General features: G+C 39.1%; 1 protein-coding gene across 2 annotated transcripts; it reads right to left on the bottom strand.

Annotated features, from left to right (window-relative positions):
- Positions 1-1552: 1552 nt before the first annotated feature.
- On the bottom strand, positions 1553-26882 carry LOC146454382 (stress-activated protein kinase JNK-like). 2 transcript variants are annotated; one of them, XM_085095444.1, is made up of 14 exons: positions 26622-26882; positions 22171-22300; positions 21479-21537; positions 19770-19878; positions 18541-18570; positions 17241-17288; positions 14881-15070; positions 13124-13200; positions 11773-11869; positions 10444-10568; positions 9715-9778; positions 8986-9096; positions 3939-4014; positions 1553-1955 (listed from the first exon to the last, which is right to left on the bottom strand). In XM_085095444.1, the coding sequence occupies exons 1-14, from the start codon at positions 26828-26830 to the stop codon at positions 1922-1924; spliced, it is 1359 nt and encodes a 452-aa protein (XP_084951570.1). In that variant the 5' UTR covers positions 26831-26882; the 3' UTR covers positions 1553-1921. The 2 variants fall into 2 exon arrangements, with proteins under 2 accessions (XP_084951570.1, XP_084951571.1); XM_085095445.1 differs by lacking the exon at positions 3939-4014 and having other exon boundaries at positions 26622-26880.

Genomic DNA, 26882 nt, shown 5'->3' with positions numbered 1-26882 from the left:
GTGATCAAGATCAAATTTCTCCTTACAACGTCACTGCTTGATTAAACAATTAAGTCAGGAAAATAAAGGAAACAATCACCAAAGATGAAATGCCTGGATTTTTAGACAAATTCTCCCAACTAGTAACATAAGAAATATATGGGGGACAGTTAGGAGAAAATACAAGTTGATGTTGGGTCTGAAATTAAGCCCCAAAAGTAACAAGCATGTAATTTTTCCTTATGGGCGATTTACACGCTACAACTTTGTCGCGTGCAACAAGCTTACGACAGGCCTACGACACGAATTGTTTCGTCTAAATCAAACCTACAACCCGCTTACGACTGTCGTGTACGACACAAAAGATGTCGTAGGATTTTAAAACATGTTTTAAAATCCTACGACAATCGTAGGTATAGGCAATGGTGAATGACTAAAGTTGTGTGCGATTTTCTGCATGACGCGAGCAGCGCGCGCTCTAGAAATCGCATGCGACAGTCGTAAGCAAAAGTTTTACCGTCTAAATCGGCCTTTACAGTATCAATCGATGCTTCATGAAACATAGACTTGTCTTGCCTTGATTTTAAACAAATTCTTCAAACTACGATACTAGGACTTAAAAAAATGAAGAAAATTCTTAACCCCTTCATTTCCAGAGTAACGCTTAAAACATGTGATCTAATTTTCGACTTTCGAGCCTACAGCGTCCATTCAGCTTCGTAGCAGCACTTTTCTGTGGTACTGTTTGCCATGATGTGCACGGTGGTTCTAAATTTCAATTGAGTCTAGAGAGCCCATGCAAAAATGGCTGACATTTTAATAATCTCGCGTTTGCATTTAAATTAGCCTTACTAACCTCGTACTTGAGTTCAAAAATCAAAAGAGTATTTCACCTTGAACGGGGCTAGTGAGGCTAATTTGAATGCAGACAAAAGAACATTAAAATGTCAGCCATTTTGCATAGGGTCTCTCTTAGCTTCAAATTAACGTTACTGAGTTGTGTTTATAAACATTTTTGCAAAACTTATTTACCATTTTCTTTTTGACTCTCGAAAGTGAAGGGGTTAAAAAACTCTGTTAGCATATACCACACAAATGGATAATGTTTTTACGCGCGCTATGATTGGCTACTCCAACTCAGGATACTATTTCATGTACACCTCCTGGTACTGTCCTACATTTTGTGCACAGTTTCTTTGCCAATTTCTCAGAAGTGGAGTGACCAATTGGGGCTGACTATACGCTGGTTTGGAATATACAATTATTCAAAAACAATTATTAACCTCAGTGTCGGTCAAAAGTGGAAGATATCTAACGAGCTGCAAATATCCACCAATATTCACCTCCACGTCAGTCAACAACTGTAAAATAACAAGCAGTATAGCTAGCCAAGCTTTGACAAAACTGTGAAGCAGCTTTCGCCTTCTTTTCTTATACTACTGAACTTCTTACATAGCAAGCATCATACGTCCTTTAAACACGAATCCTAACTTGTTTGGATTCAAAATCAATGTCTGGTTCAACCAGTTCGGTATAATAATAATTACTTCTTCTTTAACTCTCTTTTTGCTTTGTACGAGTCTCTTGTAACTCTGAAGAATTGCTGAACGAGACGCACGCCGCACGAGCTCTGACGCAAAAGATCGCCCGCCAGATGAAAAACTCCCCAACTTTCTTAGAGCAACTCTTCACTTGAACTCGCGTTTTGCTTCTTCTTCAACTATCCTTGAGAAAAAAAAGTGACTCGCTGTGGTCTTCTAGCAGAATATTTATATTCCATATTTTTTGTTTGTTTGTTTTGTTGACTCTACATGAAGTTCCCAGTCACTCGCTGGCAAATTATAAGTAGGAAGACGACATAGACGTTACGACGCCACTTTGTTCAATAATTTCGGCTTGTAATAATCAACACTGAATGTTTGCTTGACTCCGTCGTCGTGACTTAGTACTCATCTCCGCGTATCATCTGTCGGATTCTAAAGACAAGCAGAACACAGAAAACAAAAGAAAACGATGGAAGCACTGTTTACAAGGAAGATTTCTACGTGGTTTTTTTTTTTTTTTTTTTTTTTTTTGTGGCGATTTGGAGAGCGCTTTCAAATGGCCTGTTAGCCTATCCAGGCCATTACATAGTGGGCGCCGAAGTACGGAAAAAATCAGAAGGCGAGCCCGCGCGTGCTACTTGATTTAATTAAGCCAGCGCCGTTATCTAAGAGCCTGGGATTGGCTAATGACCCACGGAAACCACCTGCAATTATCGCTGGAATCGTTTTGGCCTGTTTAAACAAGAAGTTCAGCTATAAAAGGGCAAGCCCCTCCATTTCACACCTTTGTGGGCGTGAGATGCAAATTAAGACGCCGTTCAGAGGTGGAAAGTTATTGACTCAAGCGTCCTCTGAAAAATATGCCTCAAAATTTTATAATATCACCACAGCAATATAAGATATCAAGTTCTTATTTGTTTAACAAGGGTTATTCTGAAAACTACGCCAATTTTATCGGTAAAAGCCGAAGAAAAAGACACCTGTTGTTTGTCAGTTGCCTACGCTCTGGTGGTTGATCGACAACTAAAGGTGAGAATGGCCTGGCCAGGCCCCTTTTATACCGGAACTTCCTGTTTAACGGGTGACTTTTTATGCGATTTAGAACAGGCGATTTTACGGCAATTTCAAATCACTTTATGTAAACTTGGTTAACTGTCAGCGCATCCGCTGAGACCCCAGGTGCGTAGTGGAGGGAGGAGGGGAGGGGGGGGGGGGGGAGGAGGGGAGCCGAAACAGGCGGGTAAACAATTGGACTTTTCCTCGTCCTCATCGGCGATATTTGCAGAAATCACCGCTTAAATCGCCACTGAAATCGTCTAAAAGGCCTTTGTGGATATCGCACAGAGATTTGAGTGCGATTTTTAAAACGTGTGCATTGGAAGGAGAAACGCGCATGCGACACGGACATAAATTACGTGAAACTTCCCCTGCCGGGTCCCTCAAGGCAGCTTTTGTGCTCACACTGCATTCCTCATCCCCAGGCCTACACGCATTTCGTGGAAGGAACTTAAGATAGGGGCGCACGGCTTAGTGGGAAGGAAACGATTCCCACAACACTCTACGCACGATGTCTGACTAAAGAGAGACCCCTGGGGGAGGGGACGTTGCGTCGCATGCGTTCTGTGCTGTCACATCAGAATTGCAGTCAAATCGCATCGAAAATCGCTGGTACATGTAGTTTAAACAATCGATTTGACATTGCACTAACTGCAAAACTCGCCTTTTTGCTCTCAGTCGCATCAAACTCAAAAATAATTTGTCGTGAAATCACATCCAACATCGCTGGTAGTTGCGCAGGCGTTAAACTCGCACCTTAAATTGCCGCTAAAATCTCGTCATAAATCCTACGTGTAAATTAATGATCTCCAACTGCGATATGTTGACACTTCCAAAGGACCATATGTCGTGGGAGCTTTTCTTTATAAGGTTTTACAAGGTTGCGTTTGTGAATTGTCCTATGTGAATTGTGATCCACTCTTTCCTTCCATTTTTAAACCGTTATTGCAACTATGGTTGACGGTAATGTTGAACGTGCGAGGCAAAAAATACCGCATTTAGCTTGAGTTTGACATTTAGCAATTGGTTTTGAGTTTACTCTGGTTAAGTATCATTTAGCCTGTTATTTACGATAAACTCATCTCTACATTTCGAATAGCGTGCAAGCAAGTTGCTATAACAAAAACTTAGAAAACGGTGTTTCATTACTTTTACACGAGACATTTTTCTCACAGTGCATTGGAAGTGACAGTGGGCATGAAGAAATGAGTTACTCTAATATAAGGAAACACCAGCTGCATCGTTTAAATAAAACTGTTTACCTTTTAAAACCATATTTAACACTTACGGAGCGAAACGGTGCTTAGCTGTATTAAATATTTTAAAACAACTTGATTACATTGTTGTTAACTTACTAACCTTGAGCCTAAAGTTCCGGTTCCCGCCTGCGTGTCCCGTTGTTTGCGTTTTGTTTTCTTTTTGCCGCTTTCTATTCCTAAAGATTATTTTACACACGTTTTACAGCAGAACAAAACGCATCGTTGCCACTGAGGTTTTGTTTCTTTCCCAAATTTCTATTATTTTGTTTTGTTGTCCTTCTCCAAAGGTCTCAGAAAACGACGACAAAAGAATTTTCAGGCACTCGAGGGTTTCTAAGCAAGTAGGCAACGACGACGGCGAAGGCAACGAGAACGCGATAAAACAATAGGTTTAATGAGCAAAAGCAATCGCTTTGCATGTGCGCTTTATGTTTTGTACATTTTTTCCCGTCATCAGCAAAACAACAACGAGGAAATGACCAAATTCAAGGTTTTGTGGAGAACGTGAGCACACGACGGCGGATTTTTCATTCTTCTTCCTTACTTAAACGCCGTTCCTATCAGCTTAGTTCCAGGATACTTCGCCACACTGTACAAGTCGAAGGAATTGAAATAATCGCGAATAAGTACAAGTAACGCGAAGTTATATTGTTACAGTGCCGTTGCCGTCATCGTTGCTTAAGTTCCCTATAGATGAATTCAGTACCGACGCCAACCACACGTGACACTCACATGAAATTTTTGTTGACGTCTTTTAACCAATCAAAGGTCCCTAAACGAACACGAAACTTTTTTATTATTTTCATCATTCTCGCGATTTGACTTTTCCTATGGAGCGGTTTTCATTCGAGTGTCGTAAAACCAAAACCAAAGTTGTCACTCTGGCCAATCATGAGAGATGTAGACAGCGCAATGAACCAATCAGAATTCGAAGCAAGTACATGTAACCGGCGCCAAGCGCGGGAAAACACGTGCGAGCGAGGCACGATTGGTTTTGGTTTGGCTTCCCATTGGTTGAGAAAGTGACGCGAGTTTTCACAATCATAGTTGAAAACCGCTCCATGGGTTATGTTGGTCGCTGTTTCATCAAACAATTGGAAATGAACCAAAAATGTTGTCGAGTGGCAACGACCCGTCGGCGCATTTTTTAGCCACCTGAAACATACATTTATTTTAACATAAAACGTTTATGAACTTAAAATTTTAGATCTAAAAACTCGGTAGATCTTAAGGTACGTTTACAATAGACATACATTTTATTTTAGAGAGAGAGTGTGTGTAACATTTATAACTTTTAAAAGCTTAATATTACTCTTATGCATTTAGTTGAATGCCTTTTTTGCTCACATCATGTTAAATCGGTTTCGATTAATTTGAATCACAAATAAGTACAACACGCTGTTTCGTTTTACCAAGAGCTACTCCTAAGCTGAAAATCTCTTTGAACTTTACGAGTGTGCAAGATAAAACAAGGAAACTATCGGTATTCCATTTTCATCAACCAGAATACTGGACATACACAACTTTGTATCAAAGTATTGCTCAGTAGCTTTCATTAAATGGTCAGACTTTAGGATTTAATCCACAAATTAAATAGTTAGAGCGGATTTCAATTGAGTGTCGAAAGTAATTTCACGTTTGCTTTGGTTTTGCTTTACTTCGCTCTGTGATTGGCCAGCAAATCACGCGCAACGTTCTCAACCAATCAGCATCAAAACCCAAACCAATCGTGCCTCGCTCGCACGCGTTTTCCCGCGCTTGCCGCCGGTTACACGTATTTGCTTCGATTTATGATTGGTTCATTACGCTGTTTACATCTGTTGCGATTGGCCAGAGTAATTACTTTGGTTTTGGTTTTACGACACTCAAATGAGAACCGCTCTAAAACGTCCTTCAAAATCATTATAAGCAAAGCAAATTACTGTACTACTGTACTCATTTTAGACTGTTTTCGGTGTTCAGGAGCTGCATTAACGTGCGAGAAAGATAACCACTGATAGTCGTCATCTATTTTTAGTAAAGAACTCGTTTTCATCAATGACAGCTGAAACATAATGGCCACGTTTTCCTTAAAAGCTTGTCTTGTGCACGAAAACAATTCTCAAATGTTATGTGGTATTATCTCCAATGGATGGCCAAGATACAAGTAGACACCAACTTGAAAAGTCGGTTCGACGATTTCAAGTCTTCCATGAGTCTTAAAACAAATTGGTGAAAACTACTGGTGGTTCATTCTTTCTTTAGAATTTCACCTGATTTCATTGCATTTGTTGATCTTGAAGCAATTGACTGTATAGCCACGTTAGCCACGGTATAAAGTTAGCAGCCGCATTTTTGCCCAAAAAGACCAGGATGATCTCCCCGGCACTGCCCCCTTAACAGTCACTCTAAGGTTTTTTTTTCATAGATGGATAGATACTTTATTATAACCATTGCAGCCATAAGCTGAATTACGGGATATTTACAAAGAGATAATAATAACAAAGAGAAAAAAGAAAATTATCTACATCTTAAAAACCTGGCTAAAATATAACAACAAAGAGGAAAAAAGAAAATATCTACATCTTATATACATGGCTAAAAATAAAACTGTTCTTCAAACGCTCGGTCTTACATAGGGGGAGAGTGAAATCACTTTTGCGTCTCAGTGCATATTTACAACTCTTCCTTTCAGGGAGGAGGCTATGGAGACTGTGGGTGGGGTTACAGACGATCTCGTCAAACAGATCGATTGAAATCTTTTCTCTCCTCTCATGAAGTTTCGGTAGGCCAACTGTTTCTAGTGCTACACTATATGACAGGTCAGGATAGATGATTCTGAATGCCCTTCTTTGGATCCGTTCCAAATCTACACTAATGTAGTTTGGAATACAGGACTTGCGTATTCCAGGACGGGCCTAATACATGTCACATAGAATTGCACCAGTTCACTTGGTGCCACTCCGGATCTCTTGAGTTGACGCAAAAAGTAGAGACGAGAGGAACATTTTCTAATTAGTTCAGAGCTGTGCATGTTCCACTTTAGGTCGTGGCTAATGGTCACGCCTAGCAATTTGGCACTGGTGACTAATTCAAGGGGTTTGCCATTTAGGACTAGGGGTTCAAAATCGTGGTTGCTAATGGAGAAACCAATTCGAAGCTCTTTGCACTTGGCCTCATTCAATTGGAACCCATCGAGACTCGCTTGTCTCGAAAGGTCATCCACAGCTTCTTGGAGTTTGCTCTCACTACCCTTTGTAACTATTTCGGAACAAGATGTATCATCCACGTATTTCCACATGCCAACTGGTGTGTCCAATTCATTAATCATGACAAGAAATAACCAGGGGCCTAATTTTGTTCCCTGGGGGACACCGGATGTTACAGAGCGCCATTCAGAGTGACAATCCTGAGCAAGTTTAACTCTTTGTTTCCGGTCCATCAAGAAGTCAACGATCCAACCTTTGACTTGATTCGGAATATCATATGTTGTTAGTTTTTGAACAAGAACACTGTGATCGATAAGGTCAAAAGCCTTACGGAAATCAAGGAGGACTACTCTTGCCGTGGCACCATTTCCGTCGGTGTTAACAAGCCAATTATGCGTCATACTGACCAAGGCATGTGTAGTAGACGATTTGGGAATAGTTCCAAATTGTCGAGGGTCAATTCTTTGTAACACAGCAGGTTTAACGTATTTCTCAACAATGTGATCTTCAGCGAGTTTAGACAGGATGGACGTAAGGGAAATCGGACGGAGGTGCTTGTTAATGTCCTTAATAGGCCTTTGTTTTGGGACCGGGACTACGTCAGCCTCTTTCCAAGAAGGCGGAAGGCGGGATTCGTGGAACGAGGAGTTGAGGATCGCAGAGACTGGACCCGCCAGGAGATCAGCGTTTTCTTTTAATAACCATGCCGGGATTCCGTCTGGCCCATGTGCCTTGGAGGGGTTGAGTGCAGATAGTTTCATAAAAGTTGAAAACTCCGATATCATATTTACGGCATGACTTTCGTTGTTGGCTTGTGGTGGGTCGAAAGGATTGTGGGTAAGAGGCTCAAAATCCTGCATTGGGGTCAGGAACGCTGAATTGATGTAATTTGCCAGGACACCAGGTGAAAAACCTAGGTGTCGCAGTAATTTGCTGGTGTTGGCCCGCGTTTCTGAGGCAGGTGACATGCCGCTGAGCTTTTTCACCTCTTTCCACCACACAGATGGCTTACACTCCCTCAAATGGTTAACCTTTGCTTCGTAATACTTTGCCCGGCAGATCTTACGCTCACGATTCACGCAATTTCTGAGCATTCGAAAGGTATCCATTTTTCCTTTCGCAAGGGCACATTGGCGTCGTTTGATCAAGCTCTTGAGTTTATCATTCAACCACGGAGGCTCGCTTCGAAGAATAGTTTTGGATCGCGGAGGAGAAATAATGTTAAGACCCTCTAAAGAGTCAAAACTTGGAGGATTATACAGTACCGCTCAAAAGAAAGTTACCAATCGCATCTCGTTTTTCGCGAGATGCGATTGTTGTCTCGAGAGAAGCGACTCTCGTCCTATACACGGAGATTTTGGAATAAAACGAACAAATTATCCTGCAAGAAACCAATTTATTTCGGAGGACGCGCTGCTGTTTAGAAGAACGAATCTTGTGACCGATTCAATTCATCTGTTCTAAATAGCGGAATTGTTTTGTTTTGATTTTAAGCGAACGAGGAAATAACACTTAACATTCATCGATTAACTCAGCTAAATTTTCATTACTTTATCCAAGATTTTACCTTTTACAATAACTGTTTAAATTCTCGCGCGCCGATTGGCCTGTAGCTATTGTCTATAGGAGAACAGACAATAAAAACTACGTCTAGATGTAATGTGCGCGCTTTCTCAATCGAATGCCAATTCCGCTCGTACTTCTTCTATGCTAAAAACAAATCGACGGTAGTTTTCTATGCCTATACTCTTACAGACCATAAAATGATGCCATAAACTTTTCAGAACTTGGCAGTGAAATCACTCGCCTGCGGCTCGTGGTTCCACTTGAGTTTTGAACATTTTATGATGCCATTTTATGGTCTATAAGAGTATACAGTAGACCATAGAAAACCGCCGTCAATTTGTTCATTGGAAGTAAAAACTGGTTGGAAAGAGGTTTGTTCCAATTAAAACCAACCTGATGAGATACTTGAGCTTGATGAGGATGCATTGATCTCTCCGTTGCCTTCCACAGGAGACGGAATCTCATTCATGTTGTTGTAAGAGACAACTTCCCGGTAAATTGTACCTGAAATGATACATGCACACACTGCGTTTCAATTTTCAAACATAGCGTCCTTGTCAAGAATAACGGCCTTACAATGTAGCTCCCACGAGTCTTCTGTAGCTCAGTGGTAGAGCATCCGAACTAGTAATCGAAAAGTCTTAGGTTCGACTCCTGATAGGAGCACTCGGAATTTCTTTTTTCCGAGTTTGCCTGTGTCACTCACTGAGTAATGTATCATAATTGTCATTCATTTACCAGGCTTAAAATATACCATCACATTTATTCCATTGCGCATATGCCACACAATGACATTCAAATCCTAGCAGTGTGCAGGATGTTTATCGCATGTATCTAGTTTAATGGCCTTAGCTTCCTCGAGTCTCCTGTAGCTCAGTGGTAGAGCATCTGAACTAGTGATCAGAAGGTCTTACATGTAGGTTTGACTCCTGATGAACTACAGTGTAGGAGCACTCGGATTTCCTTTTTCCGAGTATGCCTGCGTCAGCCACTGAATACATCATTCTCAAATTAATGTATAGTTACAATGACAATGCAAGTCGTAAGTAAGTGAGATTGTTAGCCTAACCAAGACAGAAGACCTTTTTAAAATAGCTTCAAGATTCACGAAAGGCTACTTACGTTTCCAATCTTCCACTGTGAGATCCTGTTCGTCTACAGAGTGGTCATATTTATTTGGTATGGCCTGGCAGGATGGAAAAATAAAAAACAAATTTGAACATGATGAGAATAAATCAAAAATAACGCTAAGAATGAGTTGCTTTCTTTCCTCTCGTTGTTCTAGAATTATTAGTGAAAGTCTTATTTCGCCATTTTTAACAAAAGAGGTCAAAAACTCCATGACACTAGGTGTTGCACAAAAACCAACATTTCAAATTCCAATTCGACCTGGAAACAGTGGAGAGAAGAGCCACTCCGTGGATTCCACTGAAATTCCCAATCAAATTTTATTTATTTAAATAGCAAGAGTCACAACTACTGTCGTCCAGTCATGATAATTATGTTTCTGAAGCTTATCAAAGATGTTTTGATCACATTAGAGCGGTTTCCAATTGAGTGTCGTAAAACCAAAACCAAAGTAATTACTCTGGCCAATCGTAACAGATGTAAACACAACGAGCCAATCAGAATTCGAAGCAAATACATGTAACTGGCGCCAAGCGCCGGAAAACGCGTGCGGTGAAAACACGATTGGTTTTGGTTTAGATTCCCATTGGTTGAGAAAGTGGCGCGAGTTTTGTTAACCAATCACAGAGCGTAGTAATACAAAACCAAAGCAAACGCGAAATTACTTTCGACACTCAATCGAAAACCGCTCTAAGCAGAAAATTAAGAACGTCCAACACTCACTGATTCCACTTCACTTCTTTCATACCACACGCGTATATAAGGATGATGCAATGCTTCAATCACTGAAATCCTTTTAGACCGATCTACGACCAGCATCTTGGACAGAAGATCTCGGCATTCTTCGGCTAACAAAAAAAAAAAAAGCAACTTCACAAAACAGCTCGAAAAGATATATAAAAAAAATTTCAAGTCTGGACTGTTCCTACAATGTACAGTAAATTCGAAAACTCTGCTTCAACCCCCAAGTCCCAGTTTAGCACTGATGAACCAGGATCTGCATCTAGTTTCTCCCTACAATACCACTACTCAATCAAACAAACAGGTCATGAGAATTAAGGAAAGGATCACTAAAGATGAAATGTCTTAATGGTTCAAACAAGTTCTCCCAGATAGCACCATAAGTCATGTAGACGTAGTGAGAAGGATCTGCACGTTGGTTCATGCTGGGCTTACAGGGTTGAGTTAACACTGTTCCTTGGTTCAATGTTGAACTTTACAGTCCACAGTGGAAGCTCTCTGTTGATAAGCGCTGCTTTCAGGCAGTAAAGAGGACACAGAAGGGCAACTAGCAACTCACATGTATTTATTACTGTAGAAGACAAGATGGCAGGTCTTACAACGTTGACCTACGCGCATGCGTTGCGCCTCACAGTTTACTGGTATCTCGCGGGCTCATGACGATACCGATTACATCAACACTCTCGTAAGCGGACACCAACGGGACGCGAAAAAGGTGTCCGTAAATGGAGCTGGCAGCTCATGAGAATGGTTCCCGTAAGCGGCCCGCACTAAGAGGTGTAAGGGATAGATGGCCGCTTACGAGAGATTTGCCAAGCTAACAATAAACATTGGGAATGCAAAAAAAAATACCACCGTATTTTAAAAATGATTTTTTCTTCAGTTGTTTTATTGCCTAATGCAATGCCGCGATAATGGAGATACAGGTAACTGTAATTAATGCCCTGTTAAATCATCATGACGAACAACGATGTAAGGTTGAATTCAGAGGCTAATAATGGAATTTCCTTTCGGGTGTCCCTTACGGGAGCTTGAAAACAAAGGAAAAGTCTAAATCGTAACCCTTGAAAGTGTCCAAGGCCGCTTGCGGGATTGTGTAAATACAGAATTTGTATGGGAGTTGAAACATGGTTTTGTGAAGGCCGTCGTAGGTAGAGCTGTCCGCTTACGAGAGTGTCCGTTAAGAGAGCTTCCACTGTGTTTTACCCTCAAGCCCTAGATAATTCTTTCATTTCTTTTTTTTTCCGCTTTTTATTGGTTTGTTATTATTTCAGACATTTGTTACAGAATCTAGCTGACTGTTACATATACCTTTTTGCTTGTTTCCAGGTGGGAACAACTCATCTGGGAAGAGAACTTCAAAGCTGAATCCAGGCTGCTTGGGTCGACTGGAACAATACATCCTTACCTGCGAATTATTAAGGTGAACAAAATTACAATGTGCCAATAAAATAATTATATACTATCGTGTTGTTACAGCTGTTTTTAAACCAAAACCAAAGTAATTAATCTGGCCAATCGCAGCAAACCAAAAAAGCGCAATGAGCCAATCGGAATTCAAAGCAAATACATGTAACCGGCGCCAAGCGCGGGAAAACGCGTGCGAGCGAGGCACGATTGGTTTTTGTAAACTTGCCTTCCCATTGGTTGAGAAAGTGGTGTGCGTTTTTGTAACCAATCACGGAACATGGTAAAACGAAACCATTTTAGCAAATGCAAAATTACTTCCAACACTCAATTGAAAACCAATCTTGATTACTTTAAATTACAGTTACCCAATCGAGACAAGCTTTTGATTCCTTTAGAGAATGTATACCAAGCGATTTTGGCTCCTGGCCCCAGTTGGTCAAAGAGCTGATAACTTTATCCAGCGGATAAGTCGCTATCCAGCTGATAAAATCTATTGGTTGGAGTACATTTTATTCGCTGGATAACGATTTATCCACTGGATAGAGTTATCCACTCTTTGAACAACAGAGTTCTGGTTTATAGGTAAGTGACTGTTTTCAATTTCATCAACATGACCAGATCAAGTGCATGTGGAAACATCTTCGTTAAAACTTTAATTTATTCTCACTTCTCATCCTTGCTCTGAGGGCTTATTAAATTGTTCCTCCCCCCACAAATACCAGCATTTCCTGAATTACGTGATTGTACAATACAAATGTAGTTGCCAAAATTTTCTTATTCAATGTGTTACATCTAGTGCATGAAGAACCACCCAAAAAACCCTTACATTAAACGGGCACTCTCACAGAGATTTCTCTGTGTTTTGGTCGAAACTACTCAAATATTTGACAAGGTACCTTTTCGCTAACATCAAATTGCTCTTAGAGCACCGAGAATAAAATATTAAGTGGTTTCTCCTGGGAAGAACAAACTATAATCAGGTTTTTAGTGATTTCTCCAAAACGCTGAGCAAGAACTTGAAAAAACTGGCCAATTTTTTTCAAGTTTCAATCCATTTCAATCTTGGCCATCCACGGCCAAAGATAACTAACACTAGTTTCTGTGCAGTAGTACGGTTATTGGTAGCAAAAGTGAACCATTATTTTAATGACTCCGCCAATGCAGATGTGTTTTTTAGCCATTCAAAGTAATATCACATAAAGGTGACACTGCCCCTTTAATTAGTCATTTATCACAAGCTAAGATATCTTACCGATGGCTGTAGTTGATTTAGAAATGACTCTGATGGGGTACCAAGAAGCTCAGTGACTTTGTTCCACTGATCAATGTCTTACAATACTGGTCAAGGTATAAACAATAATAGAAATTATTGACTTGTACAGAAGCATACAAAATATGTCTCTTCTCCCAAGGAAAACAGGAGGCATTGTCAGTACTTTGTCAAAACATTCACCGCAGATCTCCAGTTTTCATTGCAAGAAGTTAGTGACTCTTAAACAGCAACATGTAAAATAATCTTCAACCCCTCATAGGATGCTAGAATATCATTCTTTATCTTCAAGTATATGTACAGTATATCTGTCTGAATTTGAAAAAAAAATTGTGCCCGCTAGATCTGGGCGCTATGCCTGCCTCCAAGCCTTTGTGGTGCCCTAAACTCGAGGGGGCTTGCCGTCAAGCTCCCGTCTGTGACCTTGGCCAGGGTGAGGGCTAACTGCTGGGGGTTGGGGGGGTAGCTCTCAGTTGTGTGTCAAAAGCACCGGGTTGGGGAGGGGAGGGTTTTGGACCCTTCAACTCAGCTCAATTTGCTCTCTTGCCTAGACTACAGTAACTTTTTGCCAACATCCCCAATTCCGCAGCTGCAAGGCCTTCACGGTGAATTGGTTGGAGCTGACATGTAGCCTAGGGTCAGGCCTAAGTGCAGGTGGGTGACTCGCAGTTTTGTGTGAAAAGTACATGGGTGGGGAGGGGAGTGTTTAGGGACTGAGTACAGTTGAACTTTTGGGCCCTGTGTTGTTTGAGTGTGGGCACCTTTTTGCAAATCCAGACTGTATGTTTCCTGAATTAAACACCCTCCCTTGATTAAGTGTTTCCACTCCAACAATAAAACATTCGCCTTATCTCTTCTATGTGTATACACTATATAGATAACCCCACCCCCTCCTGACTGAAAAGCACGTAACTGTAGAACAGGACAAATTAATAAGAATGGAGGACTTTTCTCTGAGAAGGTTGGCCAGTGGTTAAATGACACAAACGGCACCAGATTTGCTCCAAGCACAGAAGCGACACTCTTTGGAAATCTCAATAGCCCTGCATCATTGAATAAAAAATTCAACTACACACTGTTATTCATGCAGTATTACATTTATAAGAAAAAGTTGAATGAAGAAGCAATCCTCCTCCAAGATTTTATTATAGAGTGAATCATAAATATGTTCTGGAAAAATTGACTGTATAGAGAAGACACCTCATCCTTTCACATGTAATTCTTTTGTTTTTCTTAATATCAATTTATTGGCGTGAAATGTATTCTCACTGTGGTATTTATATTATTACTTTGTTACTCAATAAATATGTTGTTAAAGGCTAATAAAAAATTTAAAAAAAATAAGAATAAAGAAACATGGAGATTACTACAACTTAACTATGCCAAATATAACAAACTGTCAAAAATTCTAGCTGGTCTATAATGAAGTTGGAAAGGAAAATCATGGGCACCTGCTTCTTATCTCCATGACCACAGGCAAAAAATAAATTAATGATTGCCAACAAAACTATGAAAAGAGAGCGTACGCTAACGGATAATAATTATCCGTTCAAAATGGAGCTAAATGACAAAATGTACAGCTAGTGAACGGATGCTGGATTGTTCACTAAGCTGTTTGAAACGGTTAGAGTGAATGGCTGAACGGATGCTGAAAATTTTTAAATGGCTGCTCGGAAGTGAATGGATGTCAACCACAGGTAAACAGTCACCTGTAATGACAACTGTTTTGAAAAGGATACGATCGGTGCCAGGAAACATAACACTGCCTCGGATCATTTCACCAAGAATACAGCCAACAGACCACACGTCCACATTCTCACTGTACCCCATGCCAAGTATCACCTCTGGTGCTCTATAGTACCGAGTCACAACATAAGGAGTCATCATAAATGCTGCACCAGCAGTGCGCGCGAGGCCAAAGTCCAGGATCTGTAGCAAAAATTAGGACAAACATGTCAGCAAATAGATGTTTAATACACCATATTCACAAATGGCGGACACGCGCGGAAAAGACTGGCACTACGCATCAAAACGAGGCGTTTTAGGATAAACGAAAAAAAATTTCCAGCAAATGCAAGCTTCTAGAGGGTCGATAAGTGCTGAGTTTCTAAAAATTGAGTTTTTCTGATCACTCAGTCCGAACGAGTTCAAGTTCTAGTAATTATTATTTATTGGTTGGCTTCTTGTAGCAATCTCAAATGCAAACTAGACACTCACGGGAAAAAACTGAGTAAGATTGTTTGTTTCAAACCTTCGAGTGTAATGTCTACAGAAAATATGAAAAGTTGTTGGAAAGATCTTCACTCTAGCAGGAGCCACAAAGGTTTATTCAATGTATTTTTTGGAAAGGGAATTAAAACGGGTTTCGAAGGAAAGAAAATGAATCTACAAACGGACGCAGTTCCAAAGAGGGTTGCGCGGTGATTACTACTCGGAAGTTCCGATCACAAAAGCTACAAAAACCGACTCCTACTATTGTGAACAGTTCTAATGCCTAAAAAGTTAAAACAAAAGGAGGTGGAGGGAAGCTACTGAAAGAAAAGTTTAACTAAGGAAGCAATATGTGAGCCAAGACTGAAATATTTCGGTACATTTCTGCCAAGATTCATACAAGTCGTTGAAAATGTGGCAGTTACCAAAGTCAAGAGGAACTACTGGAAGTAAGGTATCAATTTTAAGAAAACGATCCTGCAAGGAAATTCAGGAATGTCACTCTCAAATGCGTTATATTGTAAATATAACTGCATTACAAAGAATGGCAAGTATGCAAATCTTTAATGATCTCAACCGAAATGCCGGTTAAAAAGCCACAATGCTGTGTTCTCTAGTCCCTGGCCTGTTTCACGGAATACAGTTTTCTGATTCAGGCAAGAAATGTTCCTTCTGAGCTTGTTCCATTATTAAACAGTTGGATTTTGATGACTTGATTGATTTAACAAATTATGAATTTTGAGGGGACTGCATTCTCTGCTTGTTGTTTACAGTGCGGCTACAATATAAATGAATCGAAACAGACAAGTCTTGGTTCACCTGTTGCTTCTTTTTAAATTATTCGTCCAGCCATTTCTCTCCACATCCTTCACATCTTTTCGTTGTCGTCTTCGTCTTTTTTTTCTTGGTATTATAGCGGTTTAGACAAATGGTTCAGTGTAGTCTCTCTTGCGCTCGGAACGTCTGATACGAAGTTGATCAAGCAACTCTTGTTAGAAATGCATCCTTTTGTATGTTCATTTTGTTTCTTTCAAGACCTATGTTACCTTCGGATTCCGAAAGACATACCAAACAAACTTCTGTAGTATCTCTATCCATCTGCGCTCGAAAGTTGAATCCTTCGGAAACTAAAACTCTAACCGATTTGTTTCCGTGATCGTCTATTTTGCATTTGGGATTGCTACAAGAAACGAATCAAGAAACACTAGACCTCTCTCGTTCGAAATAAAACCAGCGATCTGAAAAACTTGCTGTTTAAGAGCTTATCAGCTAAATATTCTCTCTGTGAGCTTGTACTCGCAGGCAAATTATTTTTTGTTTATCCTAAAACGCCTCATTTTGATGCCTAGTGCCAGTTTTTTCCCGCGCATCCGCCATTTGTGAATACGGTGTATAACTATTAATTTGATAACACATGGACAGACAGTAACCTGTTCACACTCCATATTATAGGGAAAAACCTGTTGGTCATGACAAGTGACTGTCATTCAACTTTAACACTAGTAATATTATCAAAGATTAGGGAGTGCATTTGATGATCGCGATCCCAGGCTCTCTCCTCTGCCAAGTTGGTGATGACGTCATTCACCCCTGCAAAATCTGTGGGGGATCCCAGATAGACATCCCAGGATCCATTCATTCATTCACTGAATCAAAGTTGTCCCATACAATCTCGACTCCAATCTGTATTACATGTAGGAGTTGGATTTGGATTCCAGTAGCCCCTGCTAAAATCTTCTTTTCCCACGTAGTCATAAACCACATAAAAATACTTTGGTATTAGTAAGCACCGTCCTTAAATGGAGGCCTATGTAACTACAATGTATATAACACCTTTTAAACAGACACAAAATAATTAAAAATAAATGACTTGAAATGGATACTGTACCTTTAATGAACAGTCTGACTTCACCACTATGTTACTTGGCTTTAGGTCCTGCAAAGATACACACTGTACATGTAAAAGCTTTCAACTGGTTTTAACCTGAGAAACAATTTGCATTGTAAAAAGGAGACCAGGACATTAAGATACATGTAAAAATCTAACATATAAACCACTAGACTGCTATTAAATTGCTGCCTTTTTCTGTTTAAAATATTTTATTATATATCATTGAGGGAGCTCATTATTTAAAAGCCAAGTGTGGTTTATCATGGGCTTCCTCGGCAGCTTTATTTTATTATTATTACACTGTATAATTGTAATTGTTTTTATTGTGGCAAGTATAAACTTCACTTGAAACTTGTTAGGGATGCAAGGTTTTGATAAAAACAAAAGTCACCAAAATTTCTGCCAATTTCTTAAAAATTTTCAATAATTGAAACTTTTTTAAGAAATTGGCTGAAATTTTGGCAAAGTGCCTACTGGGATGTGAGACCATCCCAGATAAACCCCAATTTTTTAACAGTATATAATAATGTTTTCCTTTATGTTTTTCGGATCATTGATTAGTATCATCAAAGCATGATAGATGGAATACCTGTGTGAAGAGAGACAAATTTGTTGAAACACATTGTCTTGTCCAAGCAACATTAATTTTTAATAACACAATGGTTAGAATGAGATGAAAATTTGACAGAACTAACATGCTATCATCTTGACCATCAATTGTTTCCCCAAGATTAACCGACTACATACAGTGTACATAATATTATTAGGTTCAGATTACTAGAAATAGCATGGATATACTGTAATTAATAGCCTCTGCTATAGCCTCTGCTCTGAAGGTCTTACTATAGGCTCAACTCCTGATAGGAGCACTCGGATTTTTTTTTCCGAGTATGCCTGTGTCATTTACTGGATAACACATCATTCTCAGGGTATGGTTTTTACTCTACAGTAGTTACGCATAAAGAGGGTATGGGTTTCCAACATGTACATGCCCACATGTATCTGGATACAGGGAAATAATATTTCCCTGTCTTCCCTGACATTTCCTGCAGCCCAACCTTGAACTTTGCATCAAACTGCAACAATGTTGAAAACAGTGACTCCTCTTTTTTCTCAATTCAATTCATAAACAGGGAAAAACAGAGAAGGGTTCCAAGCGTAAATTGATTGTCCTGATCAGGGTTGGGTTTGGTGGCCTGCATGACACACCCCTGGGGTATCCACTTAAGGCCAGTTACCCCCCATCCCCCCCCCTTTCCAGCAGGGCTTTTCCCTATAGAAAAGTCTTATCACTTACCCTATGAATGATGCCAGCATCATGAAGGTGCTAGATAAAGGAATAAATGAGCACACAGTTTCAGTGCTGCAGAATAGTCAAGTCACAGGTTGGGACTGAATTTTTTTAAAGGAATGTGACACCCTTAGCCCTAAGGGCATCTCTATGTACTGTGCTTTAGACTTAACACTGTATCATTGTCGGGTTTGTCAATAGTCACATTGTAATAATATTATGTTGCGACATCATCTGGAGACAAGTTACATGTAGTTCGCTTTTTCTGTATGGATAAACTAGTGAATGGTGCATTCATGTCTCATTTGCTATGATGTAAAGTCCATCATAAGCATAGTACAACCCTGGCCATTGAATGTTGTCTAGCTTTAAATGAGTGATAGAAGGTTCTAATTCACACTTGGTTACAACATTGTTTTATCCACTGTTACACAGTGTACCCTCCCTCCCTCCCTTTGGAGGTTGATCTTTGGAGGTTCCCTTTGGAGTTTGATCTGTGATTATAACAAATAAACTTGGGGATGCCTATTGGCGTTTGCGCTTCGGTTAAGTCTGTGTGGCGACTTCCCCAAGCTAAGTTCTCTAGTTCATTTCACTGACTTTTGGTAATATTGACTTGCCAATACTCTGGTCTGACCCATCAGCGCTGGTGAGATACATGTAGGTGAGGCATGATAGGTCATTCAGTTAATTAGGTTTGCACATTGCTGGCCTAGATGGCAGCTCGTAGTACTCTTGACTAGTTTTGGGACCTGCCAAATGAAATCAATGCTCTTCTTGGAGTGGCGCTGTTGGCCTAGCTGTACTGTTGTTGCAGTGTGTTGTTGTGTTTTGTTGTTTTTCACCTAGGTCCAGCTGGAAGTGCCAGGGGAGTGAGGCTTTATAATGATCACGTAATAGAAGTCGCCAGTCACGCCAATCGCAGAGCGGTGTTCCCCAAATTCATGTCAAACGTGTCTAGTGGTCCTTACTTTAGTTTATTACTCTACGTTTCATTAAAGCTTGTGTGTTTAGATACTCCAAATGGAACAGTGACATTATAATCTAAAATAACTTTTCAGCTAGGCAATGAATAAGACACTTTCCTTTAATTTTTCAATTTAACAATTAATTAATGAGTCTTTTGGGTAAAGAGAAAAAAACGTTTTATGGCAAAGGCCTACATCCATGTACAGTTTTTTTAAATTAAAGGGATTTCTTCCAACTAATTGAAACAAGCATGATCCAAGCCTTACTTTAACGCCACACAGCATCTGGTACATTAAATACGAAAGCCGCTCATGGTCCAGATCCATTTGAATCACTTGAACTAAGCTTGCATCCATCAACTCTGTTACAAGATATCTAAAGAAGAAACAAAAACGGCATCAATATTATTATACCATGCGATTCTGACATGCTTACAAGCCAGGGGGTTCAATAACACACTGCAGCTGTATCTGCATTGTATGAAGCTCAATAAGATATAGATGAGATACACTGTATTGTATGTATGATCGCATACTATCTGGCTAAAGCGAGGACCAATTATGCAAATTTAACATTCGTTTTTTTTGGAGCTAAAGTTTGGAATTCCATTGAAGAGTCATTAAAATCCAAGGGTTGTACCTGTTTCAAAGTCCTCTTACAAGAATCGCTTATCTCCAACTACTGACTGGCTCATTGATGTACTTTATTTTCCAGTTTTTGCGTGTGCACTTCCTTTCGTTTATTGTTATTTTTGTGTGTGCGTGAGTGTGTGTGAATGGTAAATCGTGTCCTTAGTTCTATTTTAATGTGGGTATTTGCAAATTTTTCCGCTTGGCCCAGCCACTAAGCTCGATTAGCTTGCTATTTCTAAGTGGCTGTGCCCTCTTCCTTAGTAATTTTTCTTTCTTGAATTTATGTAACACTGTACAATTTCTGGGCACGAATAAAGATTGTTGCTGTTGTTGTTGTTGTTGATTTGAAAAGATATACAGCTGCAGTTCCATTAGCACAGTATTCTGCAGCAGTTTTATTGGAATTGGCAATGTTTTGTTCTTTGCAATAACTACATGACTTGTACATGTAAAAGATTGAAGTGAGTTTCGTTTACATTTCTAGTCTTTTTAACATAAATTAGAATAGACAGATAAACAACCAAATTAAAAAGACCTACAAATTTACAAAATAATAAAAACTCCAACAATAAACTACATGTAAAATGACATTATTTCAACTTCATAGCTAGCTCAGCTCATGTTTTAATCTGATCCAAGACTTCCTGTTTTCCAGTATTAAATTTTACTATGAACTTTCTACGAAGTGGGAGTCCATAGCATTTCATGCCAAAATTAGAGTAACTATGTTATCAGGTGAGTACACTGGTCTAAAATCAATGGATTCATCTCATGAAAAAAATTAATAATTCCATGGGTACAGTTTTTATTATACCCTGAGGTTGCCAAGTTTCAGTGTTCCCACAAAAAAGACTGGTCAGGTTATCATTCATGAATTTATCTAGCTGGCTTGTAAAATTTGTACATTTATATTTTGTGCAGGTTGTACATATGAAACAAATTTGCACATTACTAACACTTTGCAGTAGTCAGTCAAAACAATTGTTATATATTTAGTTACTTTACAGGATGCAGAAGGTAAAAATTGAGATCTTCTTCCTGTAACAATAATTTAAACCTTGTAATTTAAACCTTCTTACATGTAGCATTGTACAGCGTTAAAACTTCTTTGAATTCATAACTTACATGCCGTCATAATCATTCCCCTCTTTTGATAAAATTTAACCCAGACATAATCTACAATCATGCAATTTTGTATGTACAACTTGCACTGTACAGAATATTGTGCACAAAACATTGCCTTGGGTGACATTTCTTGTGTTAAAAGAAACTGTTGGTAATCTGTCAGAACAAGCCAAACTTGTGCAAAATCTGCACAAAACACTGCAATTTAAGGTACTCACAGGTCTTGAAACTCTTCATAGGATCTGTCAGGTGTGAAAACATTGAGAAGGCCAATAATCTGAGAAAACAAAGAGAATACTAGTTCAAAATCTGAGATATTTCTATCACAGCTACACACGCTAGACAGTAGTGTACAGTAACTTCCTTCAGCTGCCACGTAATAATAATGTTTTTCTTGCCGACTGAGCTTGTGAAAGAGGCAAGAAATGAAGTTCTCACACACTGAATGGGGGGTTGGGCTGAGTCAGGATATCAGATGTCATATTCGGTCATGTGATTCAGTTTTTGTTTTCTTTCCATAAGAAGCAACAGCTTCCCCACCCTCCCAACCCCATGCCAGTCTGTCAGTGAGTCTGTAATCTTTGTGGAGATGTTGAGTTGTCAATATGATGCTGTTGCATTCTTGTGTAGCAGACAAATGGCAATCAGTGTGTGAGAATTTAAGTACTCACAAGGTGACATGATTTAGACTGTACTTGTGTAAAATACATGTACATGCTTACAAAGGATGTGTGCAGTACAATACTCAATAGGGACCTCCAGATCTGTGTACAAGTACAAAAGAATATGACTTTCAAATTTAAAATAAGTCGCGTCCCCGGAACTCTTGTTTCTTCCTGTTGTTTACCAGATAATGAGACCTCAGAAAAAAGATTGGTGTAAAAAGCGGTTATCTGCAGGGAATACTCACGTTTTTATGATTGACCATTTTTAAAAGTACTAGTTCCCTGAAGGCTCTCTTGGCGTGAGTGACATTTTGAAAAGGTCTGCAGAGTTTCTTGATTGCCACTTTTTCTCCTGTGACAGTGTCTAACGCAGAGCTAAGGAAAAAAGTTTAAGATCAAATCATATGCAGTACATGAATAATTGACAATTATTCCGCAAGTGCGCATTGGATATGAGATGATAGTTAGTCAATGAGGTGCGTGGTGCCGAGTTGGCTATAATCATCTCACATCCAATAACCGTCAAAGTGGAATAATTGTTTCATTAAAAACAATCATTCCAAGAAGTATTGTAGTATTACTCACAGAAGTAGTATCCCGTATAAACTGAAATGCTGCCTTTGTTACCGCGCCCCCTGTGGGTTAGGGGGAGGAGACGGCTGACATTTCAGACTATTATTGTTGTTTATTATCTTGCTGATTTTGCTTGCAGGAAAAACTAGACGACAGTCGCTATTTCTCAGCCATAGTATAATGGCTCAACTACCATGGCCGCTTAGCCAATCAAAATTCTGGAATCGCATTATACAATGATCCCGTTTTTATAATGATGGATAGAACAGGGAAACACAGTATTACAGAGCTCTACAGTGAGATGTAACATAGATGGGTGCTTTTTTTGAGGGAAAATGAAAATCCTGAAATATTCTGTAGACATGTACAGTAACACCCAATTTTTTTTTTATTTTTGTAAGTACATTGGACATTTTAATTCCTGAGATTTGATTTGAAGAAATGACATGTGACTTGGGTAAGTGGTGTTCTATACAAATTTAGTGGCCCCAACAAACTTTCTCTTTCTAAGATTTCATGTCATTAACATTTCATTTCAGGTAACTTTTCAGTTCCCTGTATCAATGTTGTAAAAATTTATTATCTACATGTAGTGGAGAAAGAGGCTACGATAATATGCATGTGGTCTTTTCAGCACTCGTAACACCTCGACCCGATAAAAGACAGGTGAAACAAAGCTGATTAAACAAGATATTGATACAGGATATTAGGAAGCCAATGGGCAACCAAGGTTATTCTAAACTTGGAATTGGCAAGCAATGAAGTGAAATTAATTTTCTCTTTACAAAAACTGAAAACAAGGTCAAAGTATTTCACAATGGCTTTTATCTTATCCTTAACCACCAGGACTTCATGATCCTCAAACTCCAAATTGAGAATTTGAAGACTTTGAAGTCTTTATTAAATCAGTCACAACATACGTGTGACTTTACAATCAATAACCAATCATATCCAGAGGGTGAGATCGGACATCAGCATATACGTACATGTACAAGGTGCCTCTGGCTGCCGCCTCAGTCCATATGTGATCTCACCCCACCCTCCCAGACCAATACACACAGTCCAGACCACAACACTGGGAACAACGTCCCCTACTCTTTACGAACAGTGAGTGGGTTCTTTAACGTCCCACAGAGTTATTACGAACAAGAGTTGTGAGACGGGACCTAAGGTTTATCGTCTTTATATGAGAAGACCAGAAAGTTTAACCATTTGCATATGTCATTACAAAGGCAGCACTTTCTCCTCAGCTATTTCAAGACCCTGAGTGGTGGTCAAGCCGGGGGTTTGAACCCACGACCTCTCGCACGGTAGTCCGGTACTCTACCAACTGAGCTAACCGGTCGGTGGAATTGCACCATACAGAATTATTATTACAGTGGCACCAAAAGAGAAAATTAAAGTAAAATAGTTAAACTTTGTCTCCTGCATTTCTACACCATGTTATGGCCTTTTGAAAATGACAATTTTGTGTTACAAGCTTAACACTGTCAGTTTGAACTGTTCTGAATGCAGTGTTTCTTGAGCTGAATACTGTACAGCTGTATTTAAACCGTCAAAATTTTTAAGAAACGGAAACTTCCAGTATTACTGCAATTTGTGAGTAGCATTGGCCTTTTTTTGCACTAGTTTTTCAACATTGTGAAAGTTTCAGGTGAACTTTTGCCAAAGAAAATGGTACTTGTGCTTCACAATAAATTAAACCGAATTCCTGATGCAGGTAATGTCTTTCTGAACAGATGTTCACCTACGAAAGCAAACCATTCTCCACACACCCTACTGTATATAATTATGACCATTAAAGAAAATCTATGAAATTCCACCCATTTTTTTTATGATAAACGAAGGGCTGAAAGCGAAACTATCGTATGCAACGATTTGTAGTCTTGAAATTTCAAATTGCTCAGAATTGGCTGAATTTTGGCATGTGGACTCCATTTTAGTTTAAAAAAATTGCTCTTTATTTTTTTTTTTTTTCGCTGGTTTCTGCTTCATTTTCGAGAAAAAACATATGCGAAAAACCTGACGGTGCCTTGTGGAAATCTTTTGTAAATCGACAAACAAAAGAAACCTTTGTTTGTTGAGACAACGAAACCAGCGATCCACGGGGGTATTCATTCCAAGAGAGTGATTTGCTAATTAGATCACGCTTTCTGCTTAAAATACTTTACACTGTTTTTGCTGAAGAAAACCAATCATTTCAAAGAGTTTCCGATAGAAAATATTAATGAGTTATTTGACGTTATATGGCTTGTCACGAAACAACAGAACAAAATCGGCACATTAGCCGGTGGAGAGAAGTGTCCTAATCTGTAATCAGGCTGATTATACTATGTTTACCTCCTAACTTAGCATTTTAACTTGCGGGGCTAATGCTAATATTTTAAGGGAGACATGCCTCACAGGTGCCCACTTTTCAATTCTGGCTAAAAGACTGACTACCACAGGATATTACTGCCCAAAAGGTTGATTTAGACAGCCACCCTTTGGCAAATTTACAAATGCAGACTACTCCTGTACTGAACTTTGTAAAATATAATGAACGTTGGCACAACAAAGTACTATTTTAGGACCCACCCGGGCAAAAGCTTCCCTGGGACAAAATTAAAGTGGCTACACTGTACCTCCTATAAATCCCTGGAGACTTTGTATTTAGAATTTTTATTTTCAAGAAATCTGAACAAGATTTGCAGTCATTTACATGTACATTTACTTATGGATCATCTGCATTTTTTCCAAATCTTTTTGGAAATGTTGAAGAAAGTCCAAAATATCAAGCAATTCTCCACTTTGTTTAGAAACACAATTTACATTACAGTGCCCTTTATTGACAATTTCTTTTTCAGACAAAAAGAAGACCACATTTTAAAGGTACACTGACACAGTGATTTTGCTGTATTTTGGCCAAGACTGCTAAAAAATTTGACGAGAAAAAACTTTTGCCAACATGAAATTGCTCTTAAAACTCCAGGAAGAAAATATACGGGATTTCTGCAAGGAAGAACTGACTAATCAGTTTTTAGCAACTTCTCTAAAATACAGAGGAAGAACTTGAAAAAAAGTGGTTGCAATCTATTTCTATTTCCAATCCTAGCCATTGGCCGCAGCCAAACTTAACTAATTACTAATCTCTGTGCATTAGCAGGGTTATTGTTAACAAAACTGAACCATTATTTTAATGATTCCACGGATTCAAATATGTTTAATGGCCACTCAAAGTGACACTAAGATAGGTGATACTGGCCCTTTAAGTGTACTATGATAGCTTATGGTTTTAACAGCATGCCACCGTTGGTAGCTTAAAATCTAGGAAATAAACACCAGCTGTCCTAGACGAACCTTATTTTAAAATTAATTTTTCATTTGGATTCAATTTTGTTTTGATTCAATATAATAATCAGGAAACGTAAATTCAATCGCAGAGAAACGTTCGTGATTGTTATCTTTTTGTGCAGAGGTCCACGATTGACTAATATGACCTGATAAATTCCAAAACAATACAACAACCGGACAAGCTTTTAAATTAAACCAAACATCAATTCACGGGCACTTCAAGATCAGTTTAGTTTCGAGCCAATAACCTGATATGTAAAATGATTATCTTTAGAAAAACATGACAAATGTTTCGCTGCACCTACACAGCCGATGAAACCGAAAGGTCTAGTTAAAGCATTCCGGATGTTTGAAACGGGGAATTAACCTAATTATACACGGGAAACTTACCTCTCTTAAGGGGAAAAACCCTTACTTTGACATTTTTCAAGATACGAATGGTTTCGAAATGGATTCGAAATCAAGGAGAAAAATTGAATTTCGTACAAAAAATGGACCTAGCATTTAAGCAAATGAACAAATATTTCACATTCTTAAAGATAAATTATTTACCCTCCAATCCTCAAATTAAATAACATAGATCCTATATACCCCGAGACGATCGCGACCTTAGAGAAATGCATGTATTTTAAAATTTTTCAGAACACGTTGATCATATGTTCGATGGCTTTTACCGAAACGCGAATAGAAATTGAAATTAGATTTTCAAACAATACGATGCATTTTTATGCTATAGAAAAGCAATCAAAATAATCAAGACAGGAATGGCAAGACTTTTGTATTAACTTACCAAACCATTCCTTGAGCGCCAGAGCCAATGGGTTGAAGATGTCGATACCGTTTTAACACCGTAAACACGGTATCCCCGACTTGAATCGAATAAAACATCCCCGCAGATAAATTGCCAATATTCCTCAATCCACCATCACTTTTGTCTCCTAACACGACCTTGTCTAAAGTCCTACAAAACAAAGGAATTAACTCACAACACCTAAACATTTAGCGAACACTGGCGGCCATAATGATATGTGGCATACACCGCACCACAACG

This window comes from Pavona decussata, unplaced genomic scaffold (assembly GCF_977016875.1).
Source record: "Pavona decussata unplaced genomic scaffold, jaPavDecu1.1 SCAFFOLD_302, whole genome shotgun sequence".
In the NCBI taxonomy this organism is placed as follows: domain Eukaryota; kingdom Metazoa; phylum Cnidaria; class Anthozoa; order Scleractinia; family Agariciidae; genus Pavona; species Pavona decussata.
Note: the sequence above shows the minus strand (reverse complement) of the source record. Positions and strands in the feature narration are given on the sequence as shown.

Excerpts from the sequence above, each read along its gene's own strand:
- LOC146454382 (XM_085095444.1), bottom strand. The coding sequence starts at position 26,830 with ATGTTTAGGTGTTGTGAGTTAATTCCTTTGTTTTGTAGGACTTTAGAC. Across the intron at positions 13,201-14,880 it reads TATGTTTCCTGGCACCGATC|ACATTGATCAGTGGAACAAA; the intron begins GTATCCTTTTCA and ends CAGTATTGTAAG. Across the intron at positions 4,015-8,985 it reads AAGCTCAAGTATCTCATCAG|GAATAGAAAGCGGCAAAAAG; the intron begins GTTGGTTTTAAT and ends AATAATCTTTAG.